The 25,585-nt window shown below is 46.9% G+C and overlaps 1 protein-coding gene across 2 annotated transcripts in view; it reads right to left on the reverse strand.

Annotated features, from left to right (window-relative positions):
• GRHL2 (grainyhead like transcription factor 2) overlaps positions 1 to 25,585 on the reverse strand; it is a 499,408-nt gene that overhangs the window by 49,810 nt on the left and 424,013 nt on the right. For both annotated transcript variants that reach the window (XM_078686942.1, XM_078686941.1), the window contains exons 12-13: positions 11,136 to 11,167; positions 7,762 to 7,856 (exon numbers count right to left, since the gene is read on the reverse strand). In XM_078686942.1, the coding sequence (XP_078543068.1) occupies positions 7,762 to 7,856; positions 11,136 to 11,167 (127 nt within the window). The remainder of the gene's footprint in view (positions 1 to 7,761; positions 7,857 to 11,135; positions 11,168 to 25,585) is intronic.

The following is a 25,585-nucleotide window of genomic DNA, read 5'->3' on the forward strand; positions in this document are numbered from 1 at the left end:
TTCTTCTCCCCTTTTTGTTTTGTTTCCCCCCTTGGTTGTTGGTTGTTGGCGGGGTCGTTGTCTGTCTCAGGTGGATGGATTCTTCTGCGAGGGGCTCCCGTTCTCCCACTTCAAGATGGCCGCCGTTGATCTCCTTTCGCTTGTACCGCCCCCTAGCTTCGTATCTTCCTGTGTGGTCGTCCCGCTCTAGGGTGCCGGCTTCCAGTGATTGCTGGCCACTGCCACACCGTCCCCCAGTCGATTATTTTGCGGTTGTGTGGTTCGCCCACTCCCAAGATGGCCGCCGTTTATTTATTGTCTACACCGCCGTGTTGCCTCGTTTAATTATTGCTAGGCTCGGCGACTAGTGCCTTCTGTGCTGGGTATTGTGAGCAGGGGGCCCGTGCTTGCTTTCCCTGGCTCCTCTTGGGATCGTTCCTCGCACTCCGCTCTCATGCGTTCATGGGTTCTGCACGCGCGCTCGGAGCCCGTTCTCGCTTGGCTGCCCCTCCCAAGATGGCCGCAGTTGTTTTCGGTAGGCTGTTTACGCTAGGGGCTGCAGATTTTTTAAAACGCGAGCGGCTTACTTGCTGAGGTTGCTCCCCCTGAGCAGCGCTTGTGGAGGGTCCGTCACCGTGCCTCCCTTGCCTGGTCGCCTGGTCCTGTTGGCTACCTCCGCTTGGTCCGGTGCGCGCCAAGGGTAATTGTCGCGTTCTGGTGCCGCTCCTCCGCTCTCTCTCCTCAGTGTATGGCGGCTTGTATTACAGCCCACTTGTGGATCCGCCTGTGAGCCTCGATGCGCTTCGTGTGCTTCCTTCCTCGTAGCCCACTGTTATCGTTTTGCAGCGTGGACTCCCAAGATGGCCACCCTTATTGCCTGGTCTTTTGCTTACTCAGCCTTTATTCTATTCCGTTTCGTCCCGGTCTGACCTGAGTTTGCTCTTCCTGCCGGGTGCAACACCTCGCATTCCAGCGTCGCCTCCGACTCAAGCTTGGTGAAGTTCTCCGGTGTCGCTGTAGATGTTGCGATATTGCTGGGTTTTATGACCCCGCCATCTTGGGCTGCGTCCTCCGTTCTCCTGTCTTGGAGGATTCCTGGCTTATTCTGCTTCAACCACGACGTGCCGTTTGCACTAACCGCCTCCTGTGCTGCCCCGTGTGTTCCTACACACCTCCTGCCGCTTTGTGCGGGAGTTCAATCCGTTTCGCCGCTCTTTTCGCTGCTTTTTGGCCCCGGGGTCACGGAGCTCTCGAACTTAGGCAACCGCCTGCGCTGCCATCCAAGCCACGCCCCCCTTTCATGCAGATTTTCTAATGAGTGAACATTTTCATGAGTATATGGTGCAGAAATGTCTATTTTCAAATTAGGTTTTTACTCATGGAAAATAAATTCTACTTCACCCCAATATAAAATAAGAGAGTGTTATTATCCTATCTTGAGAACATAATTTGTACGACTTATGTAGGAGTAAATTTGCATCTCTTTCAGTGTAGTCTTAGCGCTTGGACGCCTCAGGGCAACTATGTGCGCTCTATAAAAAACATTTTCATTTAATTTCATTTCATTCAGTGTAGGAAACTACTAACGCCAAATTTTTGGGGAATACCCGTACGTAGAGGTTTGTGGATGCTCAATGTATTTTGTAAGGTCAGCACTCCTATAATAGCTTTCTTCCCCACTTCTAACCCTACATTTACGATAGTGAAAAATTTAGCATACTTGTGGATTCCCCACCTTGGAAAGTGCAATTTGTGATTGTGCGATTCAATAAATCCCAATTTTCAGATTATGGACGAAGACTTCACAAGAGTACATTTATTTCATGTGTTCATACCTTCCACCTACCTCTGCCAACAAGTTTGTGAATGAGTCCCAAAGTAAATTGCCTCTTGGGTGCTTTTTCTTTAGAAACAAACTATTGGGCTCAGCAGTATGATGAACGGTATCTATCCTTTCAAGGTGTTAAAGGTGAGGGGGTATTATAGCTGGCCATTCTAACATCTCCCTCCGCTTTGTATTTTTTTACTTAATTAGGGATTTTAGCTATTGCATTGAGCGAAACCTAAATACATTTTGCACACTCAGGCAAGAAGTGGATCCTATGATCACAGATGAGCTATCAGCACGTTAATGTGAGCTTCGATCATCCATATACTGATGGAACGCCCAGCAGGTAGACCTTAATGTAGGAGGGAGTAAATGACAGAGCATGTGTGCTCATTACAAGGATGGACAACCCTACTACCATAGATTTAAACTGGGGATGAGACATAGGGTGTTTCAATGTAAGAGAAAAGTGAGTTAGAGAAGAAAAGCAGATTGTTCACATTTCTCATTTGTCCCCAGAGATATTGCCCATAAAGTGTCAACTTTTAGATAATGAGTCTCAAGATTTCTCATTCATGGTTGGGCGTAAATTAGGGTGACCATTACATTACATATGAACACTACTTAATATAGACTTTTAATGCAGATGTATAGAATTCTATGCTCACAAATAGGGCAATCATGTATCTCATAGAAAATCTAGTTTCAAGTACTTAGAAACGAGTGAAAATCATTAAATCAGGCTTGAATGCTTTCAATTGATGGATGCATTTTATTAACACTGACAACTAAGACCACCTTTGAAACACAATATGGAAATAAAAAATGACCACAGAGCCCAGGATTATATGAATTCTGTTATAATGTTCAAGTGCACCGAACTAGTGACCTCCTTTGTATGGTCACTGTCACTAACCTGGTACAGATCAATTCTTTGGCTACATGGAATACGCGCTCTCTTTAACTTTAGTCACTACCTTGGGTTGTCCTAGCACATTATACAGGACTTTTAAGCCAGGATCCTGCACACTATGACATATATATATATACATTAAGGTTTTTGCCAAGCTTTAAAAACGTAGTTATATTGTAATAATGTTCTATTTAAGTATATTTTTTATTTTTCAGCACCAGGATACCTGCATAGGTATTAATGTGCTTTAGAAATGCAATAACATAACATAACAAAATATGTACGATAATTGTACATACTAAGGGCGTTTGTATGACTTGAGTGGTGCAGGGCAGCACACACAGCAAGTCACTTTGCTGCACTGCCCTGTGTCACAGGGAAGGGCACGAATGCACAGGAATGCGCAGTATTTATCCAATACTGTGCACTCTTTTTGCTTTAGCTGGTGCTGTTTTGGCAGCCTAGCACCAACACATGCACCCTTGCACCTTGGTGCAAGCATGCAGGAAAGGGCCCCTTTCTGCACAAAACAATCCTGAGAGGATTTCACCTCTTACTCTATGTGCTGCAGAATGCGGACAAAACGAGGAAAGGGGATAAACAAAGAGAAATAAAGAAACGTCTCCTCGTTACTTATCTTTTTGGCACATTTCCAGGTTTATAAGGTCTTGTAAATCTAGGAATGCAACAAAAACCATGTGCCCATGAAATGCCTAGCCAGGGCAGATTACCGCAACGCAGCAATTCGTGCTGTGTTGCCTTACTGCATATTTTTGGGCCACTCATAGCAACACAAAGTGGGTTTGCGTGGATTCAAAAATATGACTTAAGGTTTGCAACGCTCTTGCACCACAGTCACTCTTGCTCCACAATGCGTGGTGCAAGAGCGATAAGAACCAGGTCATAAATATGGCCCTGAGTGTTTATCGCTTTACATAAGTGCAAAAGTGGTACAGTAGTGACAATAGACACGAAAACAAAAATGGTTCAGAGGTGACCAAAGTTTGTGGAGGTGAACGTTTTTTTTTATAATTTAGGACACTCTTTTTAGTAGAATGATATATTTTGAACTTATTAAGCATTTCCTTGCAGAATGAAGAGCATTGCCACTGTCAACAATCTCTGACAAGTTTACTTTTACTGAGAAATAGTATCAAGCAAGATACTCATTAACGCCATGCATAGTGTAGCTTTAGGATAATGTATTCATTGTGGAAATTGATTTTGGAAAAGGGGGGTGGTGATGGACAGAGTTTCTGAATGATGCAGAATACTCTTACCAAGTCAATAGATCATGGTTTTAATCCATCACCATTTTTTAGCTCACTGCACCATCCCAGCTCAGAACCTGGCTATATGCAAATTAGTCTGTTCCTGTCCCAGTGCATGATGGGAACAGAGCAAACCAAACTACCAAGCCAATTCTTATACTGGGAAGGAAACAAGCTTCCGGGGACCGGTTTCTGGCATCACAGCCTTCTTCGGTCCGGCTTGCTTGAATCCTGATGGTGCAATGAGCAAGGGACTCACGTCTGAGTATACCCCCCCACACATAGTGTGGATAAAACCGATTTTGGAAAAGGGGGGTGGTGATGGACAGAGTTTCTGAATGATGCAGAATACTCTTACCAAGTTAATAGATCATGGTTTTAATCCATCACCGTTTTTTAGCTCACTGCACCATCCCAGCTCAGAACCTGGCTATATGCAAATTAGTCTGTTCCTGTCCCAGTGCATGATGGGAACAGAGCAAACCAAACTACCAAGCCAATTCTTATACTGGAAGGAAACAAGCTTCCGGGGACCGGTTTCTGGCATCACAGCCTTCTTCGGCCCGGCTTGCTTGAATCCTGATGGTGCAATGAGCAAGGGACTCACGTCTGAGTATACCCTCCCACACATAGTGTGGAAATTCACAGAAATATTTTTTTCAGGAGATTGTAGTAAACAGCGGATGCACTGTATTCTATGGTTAGGTTACAGTGTTTCTGAGAAAGGACTCCTTGTTTTGCAGTGCCAGGTTAAGTTTCTATACAAGCGCTCAGGTTGACTTAGCCTTGGGAAACCAAGTGAGTGAGATGCATGAAACCTTCCCCCAGCTTCCATGTTGTGTGCTGTTTTGCACCTCATAGAGTGATAGGGAGTAAGAAGAACACTATAATTATTGCTAGTGGATTATTTTCTCTTGGTCATCTTCACTAACTTTTTGATTTTTTTGACTTGCTTCTCGTCCTGTCGTGCGCTTCCTTGCTGCTGTAGTTGTGCAAGACACTTTACCTTCATATGTGGTAGTTGCAGTGTTGTGATGGATAATAACTCACCATTTCTCTTGAAGATTGATGTGTCTTTTTGTGAAAAACATCTCAATCCCGAGCATACATATATATTTCTTTACTTTTTAAGTATAGTTTTTTTAATTTTTATTTTAGTACTGTTTGTAGGTCTCCGTTGAAATTTCAGTGGGCAGAAGCAGTTACTTATTATCGTAACTGGTTTTTGCGAATGTTTGTTTATTTATTTTGCTTTCTAGTAGTATCTTTTATAAAAAATAAAAAAAGAAATTTGAGGCATTACGTATCCGAAATATGCTCATACTCATGACACTTTTTTCATTTGCTGTAACTGTTTCTTGAAATCAATGCTTCTCACCCCCATTTAGACATTTGCATTTGTGGTGCATTTTACCCACTAACGTTTTCCTACTCTGCTGGCATTGTTTGTCAAGAGAAATGGAATCTGCGTCTGATTGACTTGGAAGTCATTTAGCAGTTGCAACGGGACACAACTGTGACCCCTGCATTCTTGCAATAACCCCTGGCTTCATGACAGAACCAGATTATATTGGTTTACTGTCCAAGAGTTGGGCGCTCAGCTCACTCTATTGTTGTAAATATTTAGCTTGCTTATTTTCTAGAAGACTCAGAGTATCTTGTGGAGATGTAGTGTTCTGTACTGGCTCAAGCAATGGCTGACACTCAGCCATGTTGCCAGATTTCCCAACTATTCTGCTGCAGTCAGTGCTTTAAATGGGCCGGTAGTCACCGGTACTGAGTACCGGCACTTCTTATTTTTACCAAGCCGAGTACCGGCACTTCTCCACTGTCAAGGAGAGTACCGGTACTCAGGATCAGATTGATGAGTTGGGCACTGGACGACCCGAGGGCCAACTGTGAGCCTTTTTTTTAGCAGCATGTTTGCCGTCTTTCATTATTAATCACTCCCACCCCGCCAGCTTGCCTGCTGGGACATTAAGGCCATGATGGGCAGAGTTGAGGTGGTGAAATTGGTCTAAGCGGCCTCCCTGGTGCCCAGGTGAGGTGGAAGGAGGTCAAATGACCTCCCCATGGCAGGCCAGTATTGTTCTTCCCCGGACCTCTATCCTGCTAGACCCTGCACACTCGGGTCCCTGCTGTGCTCACTGCCTGCCACTGCAAGCTCTCCGGCCGTGGGGCCTTCTGCCGAGGGGAAAGGAGGGAGAATGGGGGTGAGTGAAGGAGTAGAGTTTAACGTAGGAAAATATAAAGAGGCAGAAGGGGGAAGGGCAGATAGATAGGGGAGAGATCCAGACGGCTATGGAGAGTAGAAGAGAGGCGTGGAGATGGAACAGATTAGAAATAGAGAGTGATAGGATACAATTGGGGTAAAGAGAGTGGGACAGAATGATCTACAAAAGGGAGAGGAGTGAGTGCGGGAGGGATCGCAAGATTAGAGATGTAAAAACAAATGGAGTGTATCTTTGTCTCTGAGAGAGAAACAAATTAGTAGAGGACGAGAATCAGTAGGTATTTGAAAAGAAATGCGTGGAATGTTATTGTTTGTGTGTGTGTGCACTCTTGAATATATAAGGATTGCTCCAAATGCAAGCAAGTAGGAACATTAGAATTATTATAATATTAAAAAGCTGCAAATCTTACGAAGAAAATATGAACATTTGGTGTTTGGCCTTAATTTTGGGTAACGAGTTAACACATGTTGTTTATATTCATACATTTCTAACATGTTATTTTCTATCCTGCAACTTGTGTAAGTGCCAGAGTATCTCCTGTCCTAGACATTGATTATTAGCCTGGAAGTGATAATAGCACTGTTAATGGCTTGGCGCATTCGGGTTTTAGCTATTGATCTGCATGTATGAATACTCAATAGAAGTGATTTGTATCACCCTGTCCCACTCCGCCACTAATCCCGCCCCCCTAGTCATGCCCCTAGCTCAATTTAATGAGTACCAGCACTTATTTTTTCCCATTTAAAGCACTGGCTGCTGTGTGAGGTCGGCGCTTGAGAGCACTCCCGGGGAGCAGCAGGTAGGGTTCTTTAAAGGTTTGGCAGAAAAGGATAATCTTAGATGTTTCCAAGTGTTTTAGTGACTGCGTCTAAAAATTGTTTAGGGTGGAAGAGTCTGAAAGGTACAATTAAAAAATGACCATTTGCATGGTAGCCCTGTCCAACCTTTGTTAAAAATCTTTTGCATTTGCTTTTTATCATATGCTTTGGGATGTGGACTCTGTAGCTGTGAAGTAACCCATAGTGGCCCAGTGGAAACAGGCCAGGGGGGACTTTGTACCCACATATAAAAAGGACACGAGGTGTATAAGCTCTCAGGACTATGAGTAGGCCAGCATGAGTGCTCGTGCAAGTTTAGAACTGCCTTAGATCCTCTTGCGTACTTCTGGTGATTTGTTTTTGTTGCAGTTTTATATAACACGAACTTGACCCAAGGTCATTAGAGTACTTTCTTGGGCACCAGATTATATGACAAGTGTTGTTTAGGTCCGGGGTGATGACGTAATTTCTTCAGAATCACAGAATGTTGAGAGATGGCCAGGACTCAAACTTGGCTCCCTTATTTCAAAGTCGGTTGCTCTAGCCCTGAAGCCCCTATAAATGCCCAGCAATGTGTAGCACTACTGAAATTGTATGGAGGAACCTATGACGTGCATATTTGTGAATTTTAAGAATAGGCTTGTGAATGTTCCCCTCTGACCAGTCTGGTGATGGCAATCTATACATTTCTCGTGCTTGCGGCATCCCTTTACTGTACCTCTTTTATGATTTTCTTCTTTCATGTGCTTGGACACTGGGGGGCCGTAGTCTTCTTCCACTGGCCTAAACATCCTCTTCACTAGGACACTGCTCCTGTCGAAATACAATAAAGACATTAAAAAAAATATTTTACAGAATGGAAACATAAAGCTGTACTTAAACCGTGTGTGCGCAGTGTGTGCTGTAGTCAGCAGCCCTGCACTCAGAGAGATATTTCTCCAAAGACCTTCTTCACAGCTCTTAAAGTTTCATAAAACTTTGAAAGCAGGGAATCAATCTCGCTCTTGGGAACCAGATGGTGAATGCTCCTCTTTTTTAATAACGAATGTGTCAGAGAACAGGGAAGTGCCGTGTAAACAAAGGACAGAAATAGTCCACCGTGTACTTCTTTTATGTGTGCCATAGGAAATTGGGTGGGCCGCTTTATTTACAAACCGCTGCCGTTTCCTAGGAAACTCTCCTTTTCTGGACTGATGACCCTTCAGAGAATGTTTGCTGGGTTGCAAGACTTCCTGTCTCTGTGAGATATGAAATCTGTGCAGCCAAGTAGGGGAACTGAGCCAGGCCCAGAGGTCTGTGACACATTTGCTTGGTTTTTGTGCGCTTCATGTCAGAAATTGTTTTGTTATCCACCGTGTACTAAACTGCATAGATGAATTTAGGTGCGTGAATATGGTGATGATGAAATTGAACAAGAAGGTTCGGCTGCAAATCTTGTCAGTGACCGCATGCCCGATTGATGGCAGCATTTCACAGTGTCTGGAGGCAGACACACAAGTTATTGTATATATCTCTCTCTATATATATATATCAAGGTCACTTGTTGACCATAAAGCGTCAGATAATGTAACCTGTGAGCAAATAAAAGAACTTTGCAACCTTACCCACTGGAGTTCGTTGCTCTCTGTTCACCGCAAGGAAGTGGTGGGAGTTGCTGTTGCATATATATATATATATATATATATATATATATATATATATATATATATATATATATACATACATACATACATACATATATATATATATATCCATACATATATGTATATATATATATATATATATCTATGCAACAGCAACTCCCACCACTTCATCTCGTGGCGGCGAGGAAGGAGAGACGGACCACAAATTCCAGGCAAGTTGTTTTATTAGAACCTTCACATCCAACAGCTACGGCAGATGACACGTTTCGGACACACAGATTGTAACCTGGAGCGATTACATGAGCACCAGTTACATTACACAAGGTCACAGACTAATTGGTGCATGGCGGTGGCTGTCTCCTATTGCGTTTTGGTCGGACCACCACAGCCCCGCCACAGCCTCCAGGGAACAGCCGCTCCCTGGCAGAGTTGCAGGAGTCGGGTTTCCCTCCAAGTATATTACGAGTTTCCTTTCCGCCGGCTATATCATCGAGGTTTCTCCTCCATGAACACTGTGGGGCTGAGAAGAAACAAAGGCAGGTCCCCCTTGTGCCTCTTCCGCATGTGGATGCACACGGGGGCACAACATGCATGCACACCAGTCCATGCTGTGTATCAGCTATTTTTGCCATTCCCTTTGCGGTGTCCATTTTCAGGGTACGGAACCTTAAAAAAAAAACCACCATACAGGAAGAAACTCCCAATCTGGCGGGCGGTCTGACCACGGCTTTTCACAAGAAAACAAAGACTGAAAAGACAGACTGCAAAATATCTTAAGCAAAATGTAGACTGTAAGAGTCACAAATTTGCTTAAATATTTACATAGGAACGTTTTGAACTGTTTCAAAGTTCTAAATGCAGCCAAAATCAGCCACAATAGGGTGAGTAAATGTATTGCTGAAAGAGCAGTCCTATTGCTTGTAGGAGCACAGCCTTGATTTTGGGTGCTTGTTGATTTATTGTCTGGGAGCAATGCCGTGCTTAAATTGGGCCAGTGGTTTCCGGTGCACAGCACCAACACTTAATTCTCAACACTGGTGGTGTGGAGTGCTAAAAAACGATGGATTTAGGCCCAGATCTCTGTACTGGGGTGAATGTATGACAATGTTCTGCATTCTGTCCATCACCTGTTGTTTTTGCCTTTGTCGCCCCGAGTGGGATGGGTATGCTCAGACGTGAGTCCCATGCTCTCCACACCACTGGGGTCAAGCTATCCAGGCTGATGACGGCTGATAGCCAGAAACCGGTCCTAGGATGCTTGATTCCGGTCCAGGAAAGACATGGCTTGGCAGTTCGGGCTGGACTGTTCCCATGAGGCACAGGGTCAAGGCCGATTTGCATATGGCCATGTCTGACCTGGGGTGGTGTGGAGTGCAAAAAAACGATGGATTTAGGCCCAGATCTCTGTACTGGGGTGAATGTATGACAATGTTCCGCATTCTGTCCATCACCTGTTGTTTTTGCTCTTGTAACAGTCTGCCACAAGAGGGCGCTGTCTGAGATGACCAAAACAACAATTAATCATTAATTCAGTATACATTAAAAATTACTAATACCTGCCGTCCGAGCCATTCTTATAGCTTTGGGGGCCAGAAATAATCTGAAATGTTACACTTGTGGGAGTGTGATGGTTATCAGTTGTGTTTGTGCTGTCATTGGCAGCACTGTCAGGGGCAATGCTTGGTGCAAGCTGCAGTGGCCTCCTGACGAGAGCCCTGGCACTTATGTTTTTTTTTTACAAATGAAGAACTGGAGCCATTTGAGATCGTGATTACGTCTCTCTTTATTTATTATGATGTCTGTTTTTACATGTGGCATGTTACAGTTGTGATTAGGGCATTTGCTTGTTTTTGCAATAAATACCTTTAACAATTCACACCACTGTTCCAAAACACATCCGTGATAATGGCTGCTCTATCCTTCCTTCCCCGCTATGCGCGGTCAACATGTGACATCATAGAATGTCGGATGTGTCTGTGGGGATGAGTGAGTGAACACGGAGGATGCTGCTCTGGATGGGACATTCGACTGAGTAACCTATCTGCTATCTGCAGCAATAAACCTACATGAGCTGAGTACCTGACTCCTGATTACAAACTGTAACAATACTCCTAGAGCTAATCCACTTTAATGACAAGCAAAATAATAGAAAAAACATTCACCCAGGATGAAGTTTGCCTGTGACTGCTAAATATCTCTGATAGATGTCTATTTCAGACCTTTAAAGACACTCCCTCGCATCCAGTCCCTGGCATCTCTGCTTCCCAAAGTATGATGCTCTTGATTTAAATGATCCTTAATGTTGCCATCTGTTTTGGTTACTGTTTTGTTCCTATGCATTTTGCTTACGCGTACATTAATATATGTTCTACACCATCCCCTCGTTCAAGATTCTACTCCTCGGTTGTTGCCTGCACATACTTAGAAAGAGGATAAATAGGTGTCTTACCCTTCTCTCTCGTCATCCGTGTTGTAGTAGACCTGCACAACAAGACATAAGAGTCACAAATGTTGTTTTCTTGAAAAGGAGTTGTTCAAACAAGTGGGTCAACGCTGTGAAAGCTTGACTTCTTTTAAAAGACGTGTATAATGCTAACCATCTCCCCTGTGTAGCCAGAAATCTTTACTTCAGTGGACAACCCCTGCTCATCAGCTGCCTTGAATTTACACATGCTGCAAACAAAGAAATACTGCATGATTGTGAAAAATGAGTCCTCTTGAGCCGCTGATCATTATACAGCTCTAACAATACATACAACCCTGTTACTATTGATCAAGTATAAAGATAACACGATTATGTATTGATTCAAGCTGCCATTGTCGGGGTAATATGTCTTGTTCCTCTCTTGGATGGCACCTACTCTGTAAAATAAAAGGTTGTTAGATTTAATAATAGGGAGGGCTGTAGGAATTGCCCCCTCCCCCAATTTTGGATCGTTTTTTAACATTGGTTTCCTGCTATTAAATGACTGATAAAAATTGAGGGGCATATTACCAACAACTAACGAAAATTATCGCTAAATATGCTTAGCGGCGATTTTTTTATCGCTGCCTATCGCTGGATATGTTAGCGGAGAAAACATGCTATTAGCAACCTTTTTCTCCATTGTGCTAAAATATCCAGCGAAAGCGGCGAAATGCGTGAATATCGCTGAGAATACAGCGATATTCACGCATTAGCGATGAAATGCTCTTAGCCATGTTATCCACCTCCCATTGGATGACATGGCTAAGAACTGGTCTGAGCAGGCGTTGGTTTTTGGCGATAGCGGGAATATTTCCATCACTACGCCTGCCTTGCTAATAGGCGATAGCGACGTTAGCGACTGCTTTCAGTCGCTAACAGGTTGGGTATGCCCACTTTGCATGTCATTAGCGATAAATATCGCTGACATGCAAAGCGGGCCCCAAACCGCCCGCTATCGCCTAAAAGCTGTCGCTAACATCAGTTAGCGACAGCTTGCTAATAAAGCGATAGAATTATCGCCGCTTTGCGGCCCAAAACGGCCGCTAAACCGGCGATAATTGCCTATCGCCACCCTTGGTAATATGCCCCTCAGTCTTTTGATGTTGTAAATTTCCATACTCCTACTCCTTCTCTGTATCCACTCCAGGGGATACACCTGCAGAGTGTACAGGTCAGAGGAGCATGTGTTACATACATCTATTTTCTTTATTTCTCCACATGGAAACGCTGAGAAAGCCTTTCCTCTACAAACTGAGAAAATATGGAGGTGTAGGGGATTTTTGTTGCAGTGTGTAGGAAAGTAGAATCTGCTTCTTATGGTTACTCTTACTTTTTGCTTCATGTGATACTGTTTTTGACTAGTCTGACTGAGATCCTGGTAATCAGGACCCCAGTCTATCTGCTTTCTTCCTAAACTGTTAGGTATACTCCAGATTGGATACTGGGGTACCCTTGTCAGTCCCTAGCAGGGCTGGACTGGGAACTGAAACCAGCCCTGGCAAGCTGCTCGGCCAGTCGCCCACCCCCCCCCAGAGGGAGGGGGGGTGCAGACGAGCCGGGTTGATATAAATATTGGGTCTATGACCCCATGTAGGTCAGCTTACTTGGATCTGAAGGAAGGACACTACCAGGAGATACCGCCATGGAACCCAGCTGCTGTCTTCTGCCGGGAGGCGCTGCGTGCGGGCCTGCATGTGCCCAGCTCTGCCCTATGGGATTTTTGGGACTTAGCGCCTGGCTGAGGGCTTTACCTTGATTGCCCTGGACCTGGGGAGCTAAAGGATTCCTATTTTTGTGGACTTAGCACCGGGTTGAGCACTCTACCTTGAATGCCCTGGACCTGGGTTTGGGGAGCTGCAGGATTCCTATGTGTTGAGCCCTTGGTGTAGGCTTGTGCTAAAGCAGAGCTTGGTGAGGGCTGTGTTTGATACACCACCAAGGAGAGTGAGGACCACTTGTCTCTGCTGTGCCCCTCAGCGCTGTATCGCACGCAAGAAGTGCGTGATGGGTGCTTTTTAATTGCATTTCCAGAGCCCGAGAAGGGAGCTCCAACTTTGCTCGTAACAAGCTCTGCAGCTAGGAAGCTGCCGGGAGTCAGGCAGTATTTGGGCCTGATTGTGGGTTGGGCCCACTGCCGCGAGCAGAAACAAGCCGGGAACAGCAGCTGGAAGCCAGGCAAAGGCCGAGCCTGTCTGTGGGTGGGGCCCACCGCTGCAGAGAGAAAGATCGACGAAGGAGAGCGTGAGGCAGGGACTTCGCTCCTTGTCTCACCTTGTAGAAGGAGCCAGTGGTGCGCAAGGCCAGTGGGGAGTGTCCCTACCCCACTTGGCGTCCCGTGGAAGAACCAGCTGGAGGGGAATCACTGTACCCCATTTGCTGCTAGGAGGCAGCTTAACCGGAGAGTAGCAGGCGGCCGCTTTGGGGGCCATCAGTTTTGGTGATCTCCCGGGGGGGAGAGAGAGAGAGAGACCTGCTACTTGTGGGCCTGCCTGGAGTTGTTGGGTTTCTCCCCCTGAGTTGTTTTGTGGCTCCGCGCTTAGAAAGTGTGGGGTCTGTGGCTGCCGATGCCAGATCGCGAGCAGCTGCTGGAGGGGTACACTGAGCCCTGACTTTGAAAAGGGGCATTGATTGATTAGGCTCACAGAGTGGGGTGGAACCTCGGCGGAGGCCCCCTAGCCTAGGTGGAGGAAGGAACCTCCACAAAATTACCACGCAGTCCAGGTGGTTAGCTCAGAGGCGCAGGGACTGCCTATTGGGGGCCAGTGTGCTCTCAGAGATATTCGGGGCAGGCCCTGATTACATCGGGGTGCCTATGTGGCCCATGCAAGAATTGTGTACCATAATGGTGATGTCTAAAGGGGGCATGATGGGTCTATGTTACATGGGCCGGCTGCAAGTGTACACTAAGGTGCACCTGTGATTATATGCATAATATGCTAGGCTGAAATGTGATCCTATCAGTAGTTACTGGTTGTCCTCCCTAACGGTGATTTATGTAATGTAATTACACTGGCCCGATTGGCCCTGTGGTGTATATATTCCCTGTAAAGTCATGCCAAGTGCCAGGTGGTACAGTGTATACATGTGATTATGTTCTAATGTGTTTTATGGATAAAACAAAGGCTATTTTTGATATACCCTTGTGTGGAGTTTCTTTTGTGGTGTGCCTAGTGTGTCGCTGCTGTGTGAGTGTGTTGCGCAAACGCTTTACACGCCTCTGGGATAAGCCTGACTGCTCTGCCAAGATGCCAAGGGGGTAAGCAGGAGTTATCTTCAGCATGTAACTCCCTTGCCCTGACTAGAGTGGCGGTTTCTGCCTGGCCTAGGCGCATGCCCTGGCCAACCAGAAATCCCATTTCTAACAATGATCACTTACAAATGTTGTATCTGTAAATGTATGTATGTATGTGAGTATATATCTACATCTATATAGATATGTACACACATACATGCAAGTCAGATTTAAACATTTTAAGCAAATATGTGCATGTGTGCACATATTATATATATATGTACATATGTGTATAAATGTATACATATGTCAATTGTATACAAACCGTTTTGGTTGCCTTTTGTAGGTGGCCCCACCAGTTTTCTCAGTGGCCTATTGTGTAGCCCCCATAAAATTAACTTCTAGAGGTGCCACTGCAATAGGCAATTGAAGTGACTAGTCAACTTTTGAGAAGGGCGTTCCACTGCAAGGCAACATGTGTTGCTGCGTTTTTATTATTTTTTACTTTATTGAACAATAAACAATTTTTTTTGCAGAATCTGCAAATTATTCAGCAGATGAATTACGTGACAAATGCTTCATGACCATAATTATGCAGCAAATGTTGCGGCAACAGAATCGCAGATTTCCAGTGGCCCTGCCCACCACAAAACCCATATGTCCATACGGTGGGAATCAATGGGGTCGTAACAAAAGAACTGTAATTGTGTATTAAATTACAACAAGCTGTAAACGAACGCCATGGAAATCCCGCAATAAAATATAATAATTCCAAGCCTTGGCAGAAATTAAGCTATTTTTTCACATAGCTGTGTGTTTTGGTTTTCGGGCTGCTTGCTGGTTGTTGATGGCTAGATTGGGATTGTTGCTCTCCATAAACCCTCCGTTTTACCACTTGAGCATTTCTTATACCCGCCACGTGGTGGCACCATTCCCATATATTTTTAAGAGGTTTGTCAGCGTCCTTTTCCTGTAATCCAGGCCATTTCACCATGAGCAGTGAGCATATGCATACATTTATTTTTTAACACCACAACTTTGATTTAAGTAGTGTTATTTCATTTCGTCGTTATTTATTTATTGAGTGACTTGCCTTTAAGAGAGAAGGGGCTTGTTTGGATAAATCGAAGGGAAGTTACATACATCTACAGACAATAGTTCTGACTGAGCCATATAGAGAAGGCCAGTTTAGGGATATGTTGATATTATAGGAGGCAGTTTTGCAATTTTATGCCAAAGAGAGAGGCGGAGCTCAGCCCTCCGTGGGCAGGAGTTCAGACCGGTTTCTTAACTGACTCGGAGTCCCGTCTCTCGTGTGTTTTGGGGCATATCTCATGTGATATGCATGATGAAATGGGTTTGTTTTCGGAGATTAGAAGTCAACAAGGAGCTGATTTATCTCACAAGATAGATTGTTTCCCATTTGATAAGTGAGGAAATGTTTTTTGATTTATCGCGCAGGCTTGAAACGAATACATTTTTCAGCGTGTGCGAACAACAGCTCCAAAGTTGAAATGTTTATTTAGCAGCCGGAGTAAGGTACCGCCGGCGGTACATCCGCCACAGGTAGACGTGTGGTGTCCAGGGGCGTAACACAGGCCCCCGCAACCCACGCAGTGCGGGGGGGCCCCGCGCTCCTGGGGGCCCCGCCGGGCCCCCTGCGTTACGTCATCAATCATACAATACACTTCTGTGCCTCTGACTAAAATGTTGCGCAGCGCGGGCCCTGGGCCGGCAGTGGGCCCCTGCGACTTTTGAAATGGTGCGGTGCGGGCCGCGGGGCCCCCGGCGGCCTGGCCGGGGCCCCTGCGAGTGTTTGAAAATGATGCGGGGCCCCGGCCCGGCTGGGGCCCCTGGGACTGTGCAAGGGACTGGGAGAGAGGAGGAGTCACTGTCTTCAAAATGGTGCGGACTGGAGGCCCCCGGGGTCCCGGCCACCCGGGCCGAGGCCCGACTCGAGTCTTCAAATTCGAAATCAAGGTGCGGGGCCGGGGCCCCCGAGTCCGAGAGAGCAAGTGAACTAAGTCCGAAATGGTGAGGGCCCCGGCCGGGCCGGGTGTGAGAGTGTCTGTGTGGCAGACTAGTCTGTGAGCAGCATTAACATTTATTACATGACCCGGCGCCACTGCCACTCTTCTCGAATCTATGAAATGGCGCTGGCAGACAGGGTCAGAGTACACTTTCTAATTCTTTCACTTTCCATTTCTGGTTCCGCCGCCGCGTATGCGCGTGCCGGTTGGGGGGGGGGGGGGGCGGGCTGCTGGTGAGTACTGGGTGGGTGACCAATGCCAGGCAGCCGGCCCAGGGCCCAGGGGGTACAACACTGTCGGCCGCCCAATAAGCAGTAAGGTCAGTCAGGTGCGTGTGAGGTGTGGCGTCACGACGTGTGCGTGTGGCAAGGGGGCACGCTCGCAATCGCTTAGCCATAGTGAAAGTGAAGAAGAAGACAGAGAACACAACGAACTTCGATTCGAATTTCGAAGACAAAAAGCCAGGCCCGGCCCGCCCACGCTCAGGACTCGAGTGTGTGTGACTGTGACTGTGACTAGACTGTCCACTCCGAGCGAACTTCGAAGTAAGTCCGTCACCGGCGGGGCTGCTGCTGCCTCTAGGGGGTCCAACTTTGCCATCAATTACAATTGCAGTTGCACCACTGTACAAGAAAATGATTCATACGTCTTTGTTAGTTATGATGAGGCAATATAATTAAAATTAGACGTTCACGTTGTACTTCTGTTGACTGCTGGAAATGTTTTAGCCAAATGTATTCTAGGGAGCCGTTTTCCCTGAGGCTCCGGAAAGGGTGTATGGGTCCATAGGAAACCCCAGGCAATCCCGTGGTGGTGTTTACTGAATGTTGTTTAGGTTGGGACGGTGATCGCAATACCATGAGCTGGAATGCGTACTAACTCCAAGGAGATGAGGTGCCGAGGCCAACAATACGGGCACTTTTAAACGGACGCGACGCCTGTTGCACGCAAACTATTATGTTAAAAAATACTACAGACTGAAACCGCGGCCGCCCCTAAGGTTTTAATGCAACCCAGGCAACCCTGCGCCACCATCGCTGCAGCAGCGCGTGCCATACCCCCTGAGCTAACCTCACTGCCTCAGCTTGACTAGAATTCATTGTGGAAAATATATTCCTGCGATTTCTAGGGGGAAATTCCGCTCTTTCCTGTTCTAAAATGTTGGCATTCATGAAAAGTCCAAAACACCAAGCAATGGTCTTTAGGAAGTGAAGTCTCCCACAGTGTTCCACGCATGGCATTAGACTGCACATCACTCTTTCCTCCCAATCTTAAACATCGCCCTTCCCCGTTTACACACACCCCTACCGCCCTGAGAATTAAACACTGTCCTTGCCCTGTGTCACATGCTAACACCTCCGCCCCCACCATTAACACCGCTCTTCTTAAACCTTAGCTCCCCCGTGTGAAAACACTACACCACACAACCCTTCCCATGGACCTCTGTGCTACACAGAACGTGTTCATAAATTGTTGTAAAGTGTTGTACCTATCTTGTGTTCACCGGGCACATGTACGCTTGTCATACAGCACTTCCTCCATTCTAGTGTACGTGCAAACTCCTCTGCTCTCCTTGTGCTAAATATGGTTCACCGTTTGTATCAGGACACACCTCTTACACAGTGCCCCATCGGTGTCCCTCTACAAGTGAAAACCCTTCTTGTGATAAAGTGCACCTCTGCACCAGCATGCTTGCAAAAAAAAAGCACAGTATTGCTGCTAAATCCTCAGCGTGTTATAGCAGTGTGTGCTGCAACCGTGGCACCCTTCTTGGGATGGCTGACTTCCCTCGGTGTGATGTTAGTGTGCGCTGCTGCCCCATTATTGAATTGTATTGTAACTGCATTTATATTGCACTTGTTCTGGTTGGTGTTTAGGTGCCCACCTGTGATGTGAGGGCAATGTGTGCTGCTGTACCCTTCATATGATAACAGTGTTGACGGTGTCTGCTGTACCCTTCATATGATGGCAGTGTATGACAATGTCTCTGCTGTACCCTCATGTGATGGCAGTGTGTACCCTTTGGTGGCAGTGAGTACCCTTCATATGATGGCAGTGCCTCTGCTGTATCCTTCATGTGATGGCAGTGTGTACCCTCACATGATGGCAGTGTGTACCCTTCATATGATGGCAATACCTCTGCTGTAACCTTCATATGATGGCAGTGTGTACCCTTCATGTGATGGCAGTGTGTACCCTTCAAATGATGGCAGTGCCTCTGCAACACCGTTCATATGATGGCAGTGTGTACCCTTTGGTGGCAGTGTGTACCCTTCATATGATGGCAGTGCCTCTGCTGTACCCTTCATATGTTGGCAGTGTGTACCCTTCATATGATGGCAGTGTGTACCCTTCATATGATGGCAATACCTCTGCTGTAACCTTCATATGATATGATGGCAGTGTGTACCCTTCATATGATGGCAGTGCCTCTACTACACCTTTCATATGATGGCAGTGTGTACCCTTTGGTGGCAGTGTGTACCCTTCATATGATGGCAGTGCCTCTGCTGTACCCTCCATATGATGGCAGTGTGTACCCTTCATATGATGGCAGTGTGTACGTACCCTTCATATGATGGCAGTGTGTACCCTTCATATGATGGCAATACCTCTGCTGTAACCTTCATATGATGGCAGTGTGTACCCTTCATATGATGGCAGTGCCTCTGCTACACCGTTCATATGATGGCAGTGTGTACCCTTTGGTGGCAGTGGCGGGGCGGGGGAGGGGCGGGGTAGGGGGTGCTAAAAACCGGAATATGGATAATTGGAGGTAAGTAAACAATTTAATTAATAAAACGAATTTCGTGGCGCCCCCTGCATCCAGAAACTATGGCGAAGTCCTTGATGGGCCTCTTCTGTTTGCAACTCTGCAGACAAAGGCTTAGCTCATAATTAATATGAAAAGGTGGGCAAGTGAGTAGGTGGAGGGATGGGTGGGTGGCTGGATGGATTCGTGAATGGTTGAATAAAAGGTTGAATAGATGGATAATGAGAGAGGATGATGGATGGATGGATGAGTGAGTGCAAGGATGGATGAGAGAAAAGGTATATAGATGAATGTATGGGTGGAAGGGTAGATGGATGGGTAAAAGGGTGGATGGATGAGTGAAAGGATGGATGAGTGAAAGGGTGGATGATGAGCGAGTGGGTGGGTGGATGAGTGAAATGATGGATTGATGAATTGATATGTGAAAGGGTGAATGGATGGATGGATGAGTGAAAGGTTGGATGTAAAGATGGAAGAGTGATTGAAAGGGAGGGTAGATGGACAAAAGGATAGATAGATGAGTGAAAGAGTGAAAGGATAGATGGCTGAGCGAAAGGATGGATGAGTGATAGGGTCAATGGATAGATTCATGAGTGGATGAGTAGATGGATGGGTGGGTGGATGGGTGGAAGGAAGGATGGCTAAGTGAAAGGGTCGATGGAGAGAGAAAGGGAGGATGGATGGATGACTGAAAGGGTGAATTGGTGGAAGGATGAGGGACTGGGAGGATATACGAGTAAGTGAAAGGGATGGCTGGATGGGTGAAAAGGTAAATGGCTGGATAGATGAGTGGATGGATGGGTGGATGGGTGGAAGAGTAGATGGATGAGTGTAAAGATGGATAGGGTGAAAGGGTGGATGGATGGATAATGAATGGATGAGTGAAAGGGTTGATGGAGGGATGGATGAGTGAAATGATAGATGGAAGGATACATGATGGACAGGTTTGCAAATGGTTGAATATGTTTGGATATGGATGTGCTTACTTATATACTATTTCACGACCTCCTCTGATGTGTCTGTAAAACGTGCCTTTTGTCCCAAAGTTACGTTCCTGAATTTTGACCTCCTGTCCTGAATTTTGACCTATGGTAGGGCAAGGTGATAGGTGGTGGGCTGGGACACCGGGGGCCCCCTCCATGTGCTTTGCAGGGGGGCCCCCTCAAGTTTCGTTACGCCACTGGTGGTGTCAGTAGGTGAAGCTCACTTCCGGGAGCCTTGTTCACAAGGAGCAGTCCTTCCGGCTATCAGGGTGCTGATGCTTACGGTGGCCGGGGGGGGGGGGGGGGACGGGCTCACCTTTATTAGTCCGCTTCTCGGAGGCCCCAGGGTGCGTTTCACGAGGCAGCCAGCCAGCCTCGCCTTTCATCTCGGCCCAAAAACGTGCTCGCTCTCTGTATAATGCTTAAAGCGATTACAAGTTTCACTTGTTCACTCAACTGTTAATTATGAGTTCACGGTGGTTATGCCATAGGGTCATTCTGCAAGCGCCAGGGAGAGCTCACGGCAGCCGGGCAGGAAGTCTCACTGAACCAAGATCACAATCGCCTCTGCCACCGCTGCCTCGTTGCACCTTCACGCAGGCGATGTTCATATTGTGAGCAGGATTATGCATCATATATATATATATAGTACCGTGCTGGTCATGTAGGGACCGATTCACAATAGCGCTTACGCGTGCAGGAATTAGTACTACAAGAGTACACTATGTACTTTTACAAGACTTTGTGCATTGGCCTTGAAACGTCCAAACTGCCAACTCACATGGTGCCTCCATGTATCATACGATATCGGCTTAACATGTATTTTTTTAAATCTTTTTCAAGAGTTTTATATGGTGCAAATTTTACCGGACGGTATCAAGCGCTTTACACGAGCAGTAGTTGCGTTACACACCGACACATTCATTTTTGTTAGGCACAGGGAGATTAAGTGATTTGTCCAGAATCACAGGATGTTGAGTGTCCCTGCCGAGACTCGAACCCTGTTCACCAGCTTCGAAGTCCGCCGCTCTAGCCATCAGGCTACATGGTTTTAAGTTCAGTGTGAGGAGTCTCTACCCAGCTTTACAAGCTTTAGAAGCCTCTTTAATGTGTGGTTTTTTGGGGAGCTCGGGGGTCTCCTCAGACAATGCCGGGCTCTAAGCCCTGGCCACAGTGGCGTAACGAAACTTGAGGGGGCCCCCCTGCAAAGCACATGGAGGGGGCCCCCGGTGTCCCAGCCCACCACCTATCACCTTGCCCTACCATAGGTCAAAATTCAGGACAGGAGGTCAAAATTCAGGAACGTAACTTTGGGACAAAAGGCACGTTTTACAGACACATCAGAGGAGGTCGTGAAATAGTATATAAGTAAGCACATCCATATCCAAACATATTCAACCATTTGCAAACCTGTCCATCATGTATCCTTCCATCTATCATTTCACTCATCCATCCCTCCATCAACCCTTTCACTCATCCATTCATTATCCATCCATCCACCCTTTCACCCTATCCATCTTTACACTCATCCATCTACTCTTCCACCCATCCACCCATCCATCCACTCATCTATCCAGCCATTTACCTTTTCACCCATCCAGCCATCCCTTTCACTTACTCGTATATCCTCCCAGTCCCTCATCCTTCCACCAATTCACCCTTTCAGTCATCCATCCATCCTCCCTTTCTCTCTCCATCGACCCTTTCACTTAGCCATCCTTCCTTCCACCCATCCACCCACCCATCCATCTACTCATCCACTCATGAATCTATCCATTGACCCTATCACTCATCCATCCTTTCGCTCAGCCATCTATCCTTTCACTCTTTCACTCATCTATCTATCCTTTTGTCCATCTACCCTCCCTTTCAATCACTCTTCCATCTTTACATCCAACCTTTCACTCATCCATCCATCCATTCACCCTTTCACATATCAATTCATCAATCCATCATTTCACTCATCCACCCACCCACTCGCTCATCATCCACCCTTTCACTCATCCATCCTTTCACTCATCCATCCACCCTTTTACCCATCCATCTACCCTTCCACCCATACATTCATCTATATACCATTTCTCTCATCCATCCTTGCACTCACTCATCCATCCATCCATCATCCTCTCTCATTATCCATCTATTCAACCTTTTATTCAACCATTCACGAATCCATCCAGCCACCCACCCATCCCTCCACCTACTCACTTGCCCACCTTTTCATATTAATTATGAGCTAAGCCTTTGTCTGCAGAGTTGCAAACAGAAGAGGCCCATCAAGGACTTCGCCATAGTTTCTGGATGCAGGGGGCGCCACGAAATTCGTTTTATTAATTAAATTGTTTACTTACCTCCAATTATCCATATTCCGGTTTTTAGCACCCCCTACCCCGCCCCTCCCCCGCCCCGCCACTGCCACCAAAGGGTACACACTGCCATCATATGAACGGTGTAGCAGAGGCACTGCCATCATATGAAGGGTACACACTGCCATCATATGAAGGTTACAGCAGAGGTATTGCCATCATATGAAGGGTACACACTGCCATCATATGAAGGGTACGTACACACTGCCATCATATGAAGGGTACACACTGCCATCATATGGAGGGTACAGCAGAGGCACTGCCATCATATGAAGGGTACACACTGCCACCAAAGGGTACACACTGCCATCATATGAAAGGTGTAGTAGAGGCACTGCCATCATATGAAGGGTACACACTGCCATCATATGAAGGTTACAGCAGAGGTATTGCCATCATATGAAGGGTACACACTGCCATCATATGAAGGGTACACACTGCCAACATATGAAGGGTACAGCAGAGGCACTGCCATCATATGAAGGGTACACACTGCCACCAAAGGGTACACACTGCCATCATATGAACGGTGTTGCAGAGGCACTGCCATCATTTGAAGGGTACACACTGCCATCACATGAAGGGTACACACTGCCATCATATGAAGGTTACAGCAGAGGTATTGCCATCATATGAAGGGTACACACTGCCATCATGTGAGGGTACACACTGCCATCACATGAAGGATACAGCAGAGGCACTGCCATCATATGAAGGGTACTCACTGCCACCAAAGGGTACACACTGCCATCACATGAGGGTACAGCAGAGACATTGTCATACACTGCCATCATATGAAGGGTACAGCAGACACCGTCAACACTGTTATCATATGAAGGGTACAGCAGCACACATTGCCCTCACATCACAGGTGGGCACCTAAACACCAACCAGAACAAGTGCAATATAAATGCAGTTACAATACAATTCAATAATGGGGCAGCAGCGCACACTAACATCACACCGAGGGAAGTCAGCCATCCCAAGAAGGGTGCCACGGTTGCAGCACACACTGCTATAACACGCTGAGGATTTAGCAGCAATACTGTGCTTTTTTTTTGCAAGCATGCTGGTGCAGAGGTGCACTTTATCACAAGAAGGGTTTTCACTTGTAGAGGGACACCGATGGGGCACTGTGTAAGAGGTGTGTCCTGATACAAACGGTGAACCATATTTAGCACAAGGAGAGCAGAGGAGTTTGCACGTACACTAGAATGGAGGAAGTGCTGTATGACAAGCGTACATGTGCCCGGTGAACACAAGATAGGTACAACACTTTACAACAATTTATGAACACGTTCTGTGTAGCACAGAGGTCCATGGGAAGGGTTGTGTGGTGTAGTGTTTTCACACGGGGGAGCTAAGGTTTAAGAAGAGCGGTGTTAATGGTGGGGGCGGAGGTGTTAGCATGTGACACAGGGCAAGGACAGTGTTTAATTCTCAGGGCGGTAGGGGTGTGTGTAAACGGGGAAGGGCGATGTTTAAGATTGGGAGGAAAGAGTGATGTGCAGTCTAATGCCATGCGTGGAACACTGTGGGAGACTTCACTTCCTAAAGACCATTGCTTGGTGTTTTGGACTTTTCATGAATGCCAACATTTTAGAACAGGAAAGAGCGGAATTTCCCCCTAGAAATCGCAGGAATATATTTTCCACAATGAATTCTAGTCAAGCTGAGGCAGTGAGGTTAGCTCAGGGGGTATGGCACGCGCTGCTGCAGCGATGGTGGCGCAGGGTTGCCTGGGTTGCATTAAAACCTTAGGGGCGGCCGCGGTTTCAGTCTGTAGTATTTTTTAACATAATAGTTTGCGTGCAACAGGCGTCGCGTCCGTTTAAAAGTGCCCGTATTGTTGGCCTCGGCACCTCATCTCCTTGGAGTTAGTACGCATTCCAGCTCATGGTATTGCGATCACCGTCCCAACCTAAACAACATTCAGTAAACACCACCACGGGATTGCCGGGGGTTTCCTATGGACCCATACACCCTTTCCGGAGCCTCAGGGAAAACGGCTCCCTAGAATACATTTGGCTAAAACATTTCCAGCAGTCAACAGAAGTACAACGTGAACGTCTAATTTTAATTATATTGCCTCATCATAACTAACAAAGACGTATGAATCATTTTCTTGTACAGTGGTGCAACTGCAATTGTAATTGATGGCAAAGTTGGACCCCCTAGAGGCAGCAGCAGCCCCGCCGGTGACGGACTTACTTCGAAGTTCGCTCGGAGTGGACAGTCTAGTCACAGTCACAGTCACACACACTCGAGTCCTGAGCGTGGGCGGGCCGGGCCTGGCTTTTTGTCTTCGAAATTCGAATCGAAGTTCGTTGTGTTCTCTGTCTTCTTCTTCACTTTCACTATGGCTAAGCGATTGCGAGCGTGCCCCCTTGCCACACGCACACGTCGTGACGCCACACCTCACACGCACCTGACTGACCTTACTGCTTATTGGGCGGCCGACAGTGTTGTACCCCCTGGGCCCTGGGCCGGCTGCCTGGCATTGGTCACCCACCCAGTACTCACCAGCAGCCCGCCCCCCCCCCCCCAACCGGCACGCGCATACGCGGCGGCGGAACCAGAAATGGAAAGTGAAAGAATTAGAAAGTGTACTCTGACCCTGTCTGCCAGCGCCATTTCATAGATTCGAGAAGAGTGGCAGTGGCGCCGGGTCATGTAATAAATGTTAATGCTGCTCACAGACTAGTCTGCCACACAGACACTCTCACACCCGGCCCGGCCGGGGCCCTCACCATTTCGGACTTAGTTCACTTGCTCTCTCGGACTCGGGGGCCCCGGCCCCGCACCTTGATTTCGAATTTGAAGACTCGAGTCGGGCCTCGGCCCGGGTGGCCGGGACCCCGGGGGCCTCCAGTCCGCACCATTTTGAAGACAGTGACTCCTCCTCTCTCCCAGTCCCTTGCACAGTCCCAGGGGCCCCAGCCGGGCCGGGGCCCCGCATCATTTTCAAACACTCGCAGGGGCCCCGGCCAGGCCGCCGGGGGCCCCGCGGCCCGCACCGCACCATTTCAAAAGTCGCAGGGGCCCACT

The sequence above is a fragment of the Lissotriton helveticus genome, chromosome 4_1 (genome assembly GCF_964261635.1).
Source record: "Lissotriton helveticus chromosome 4_1, aLisHel1.1, whole genome shotgun sequence".
NCBI lineage: Eukaryota > Metazoa > Chordata > Amphibia > Caudata > Salamandridae > Lissotriton > Lissotriton helveticus.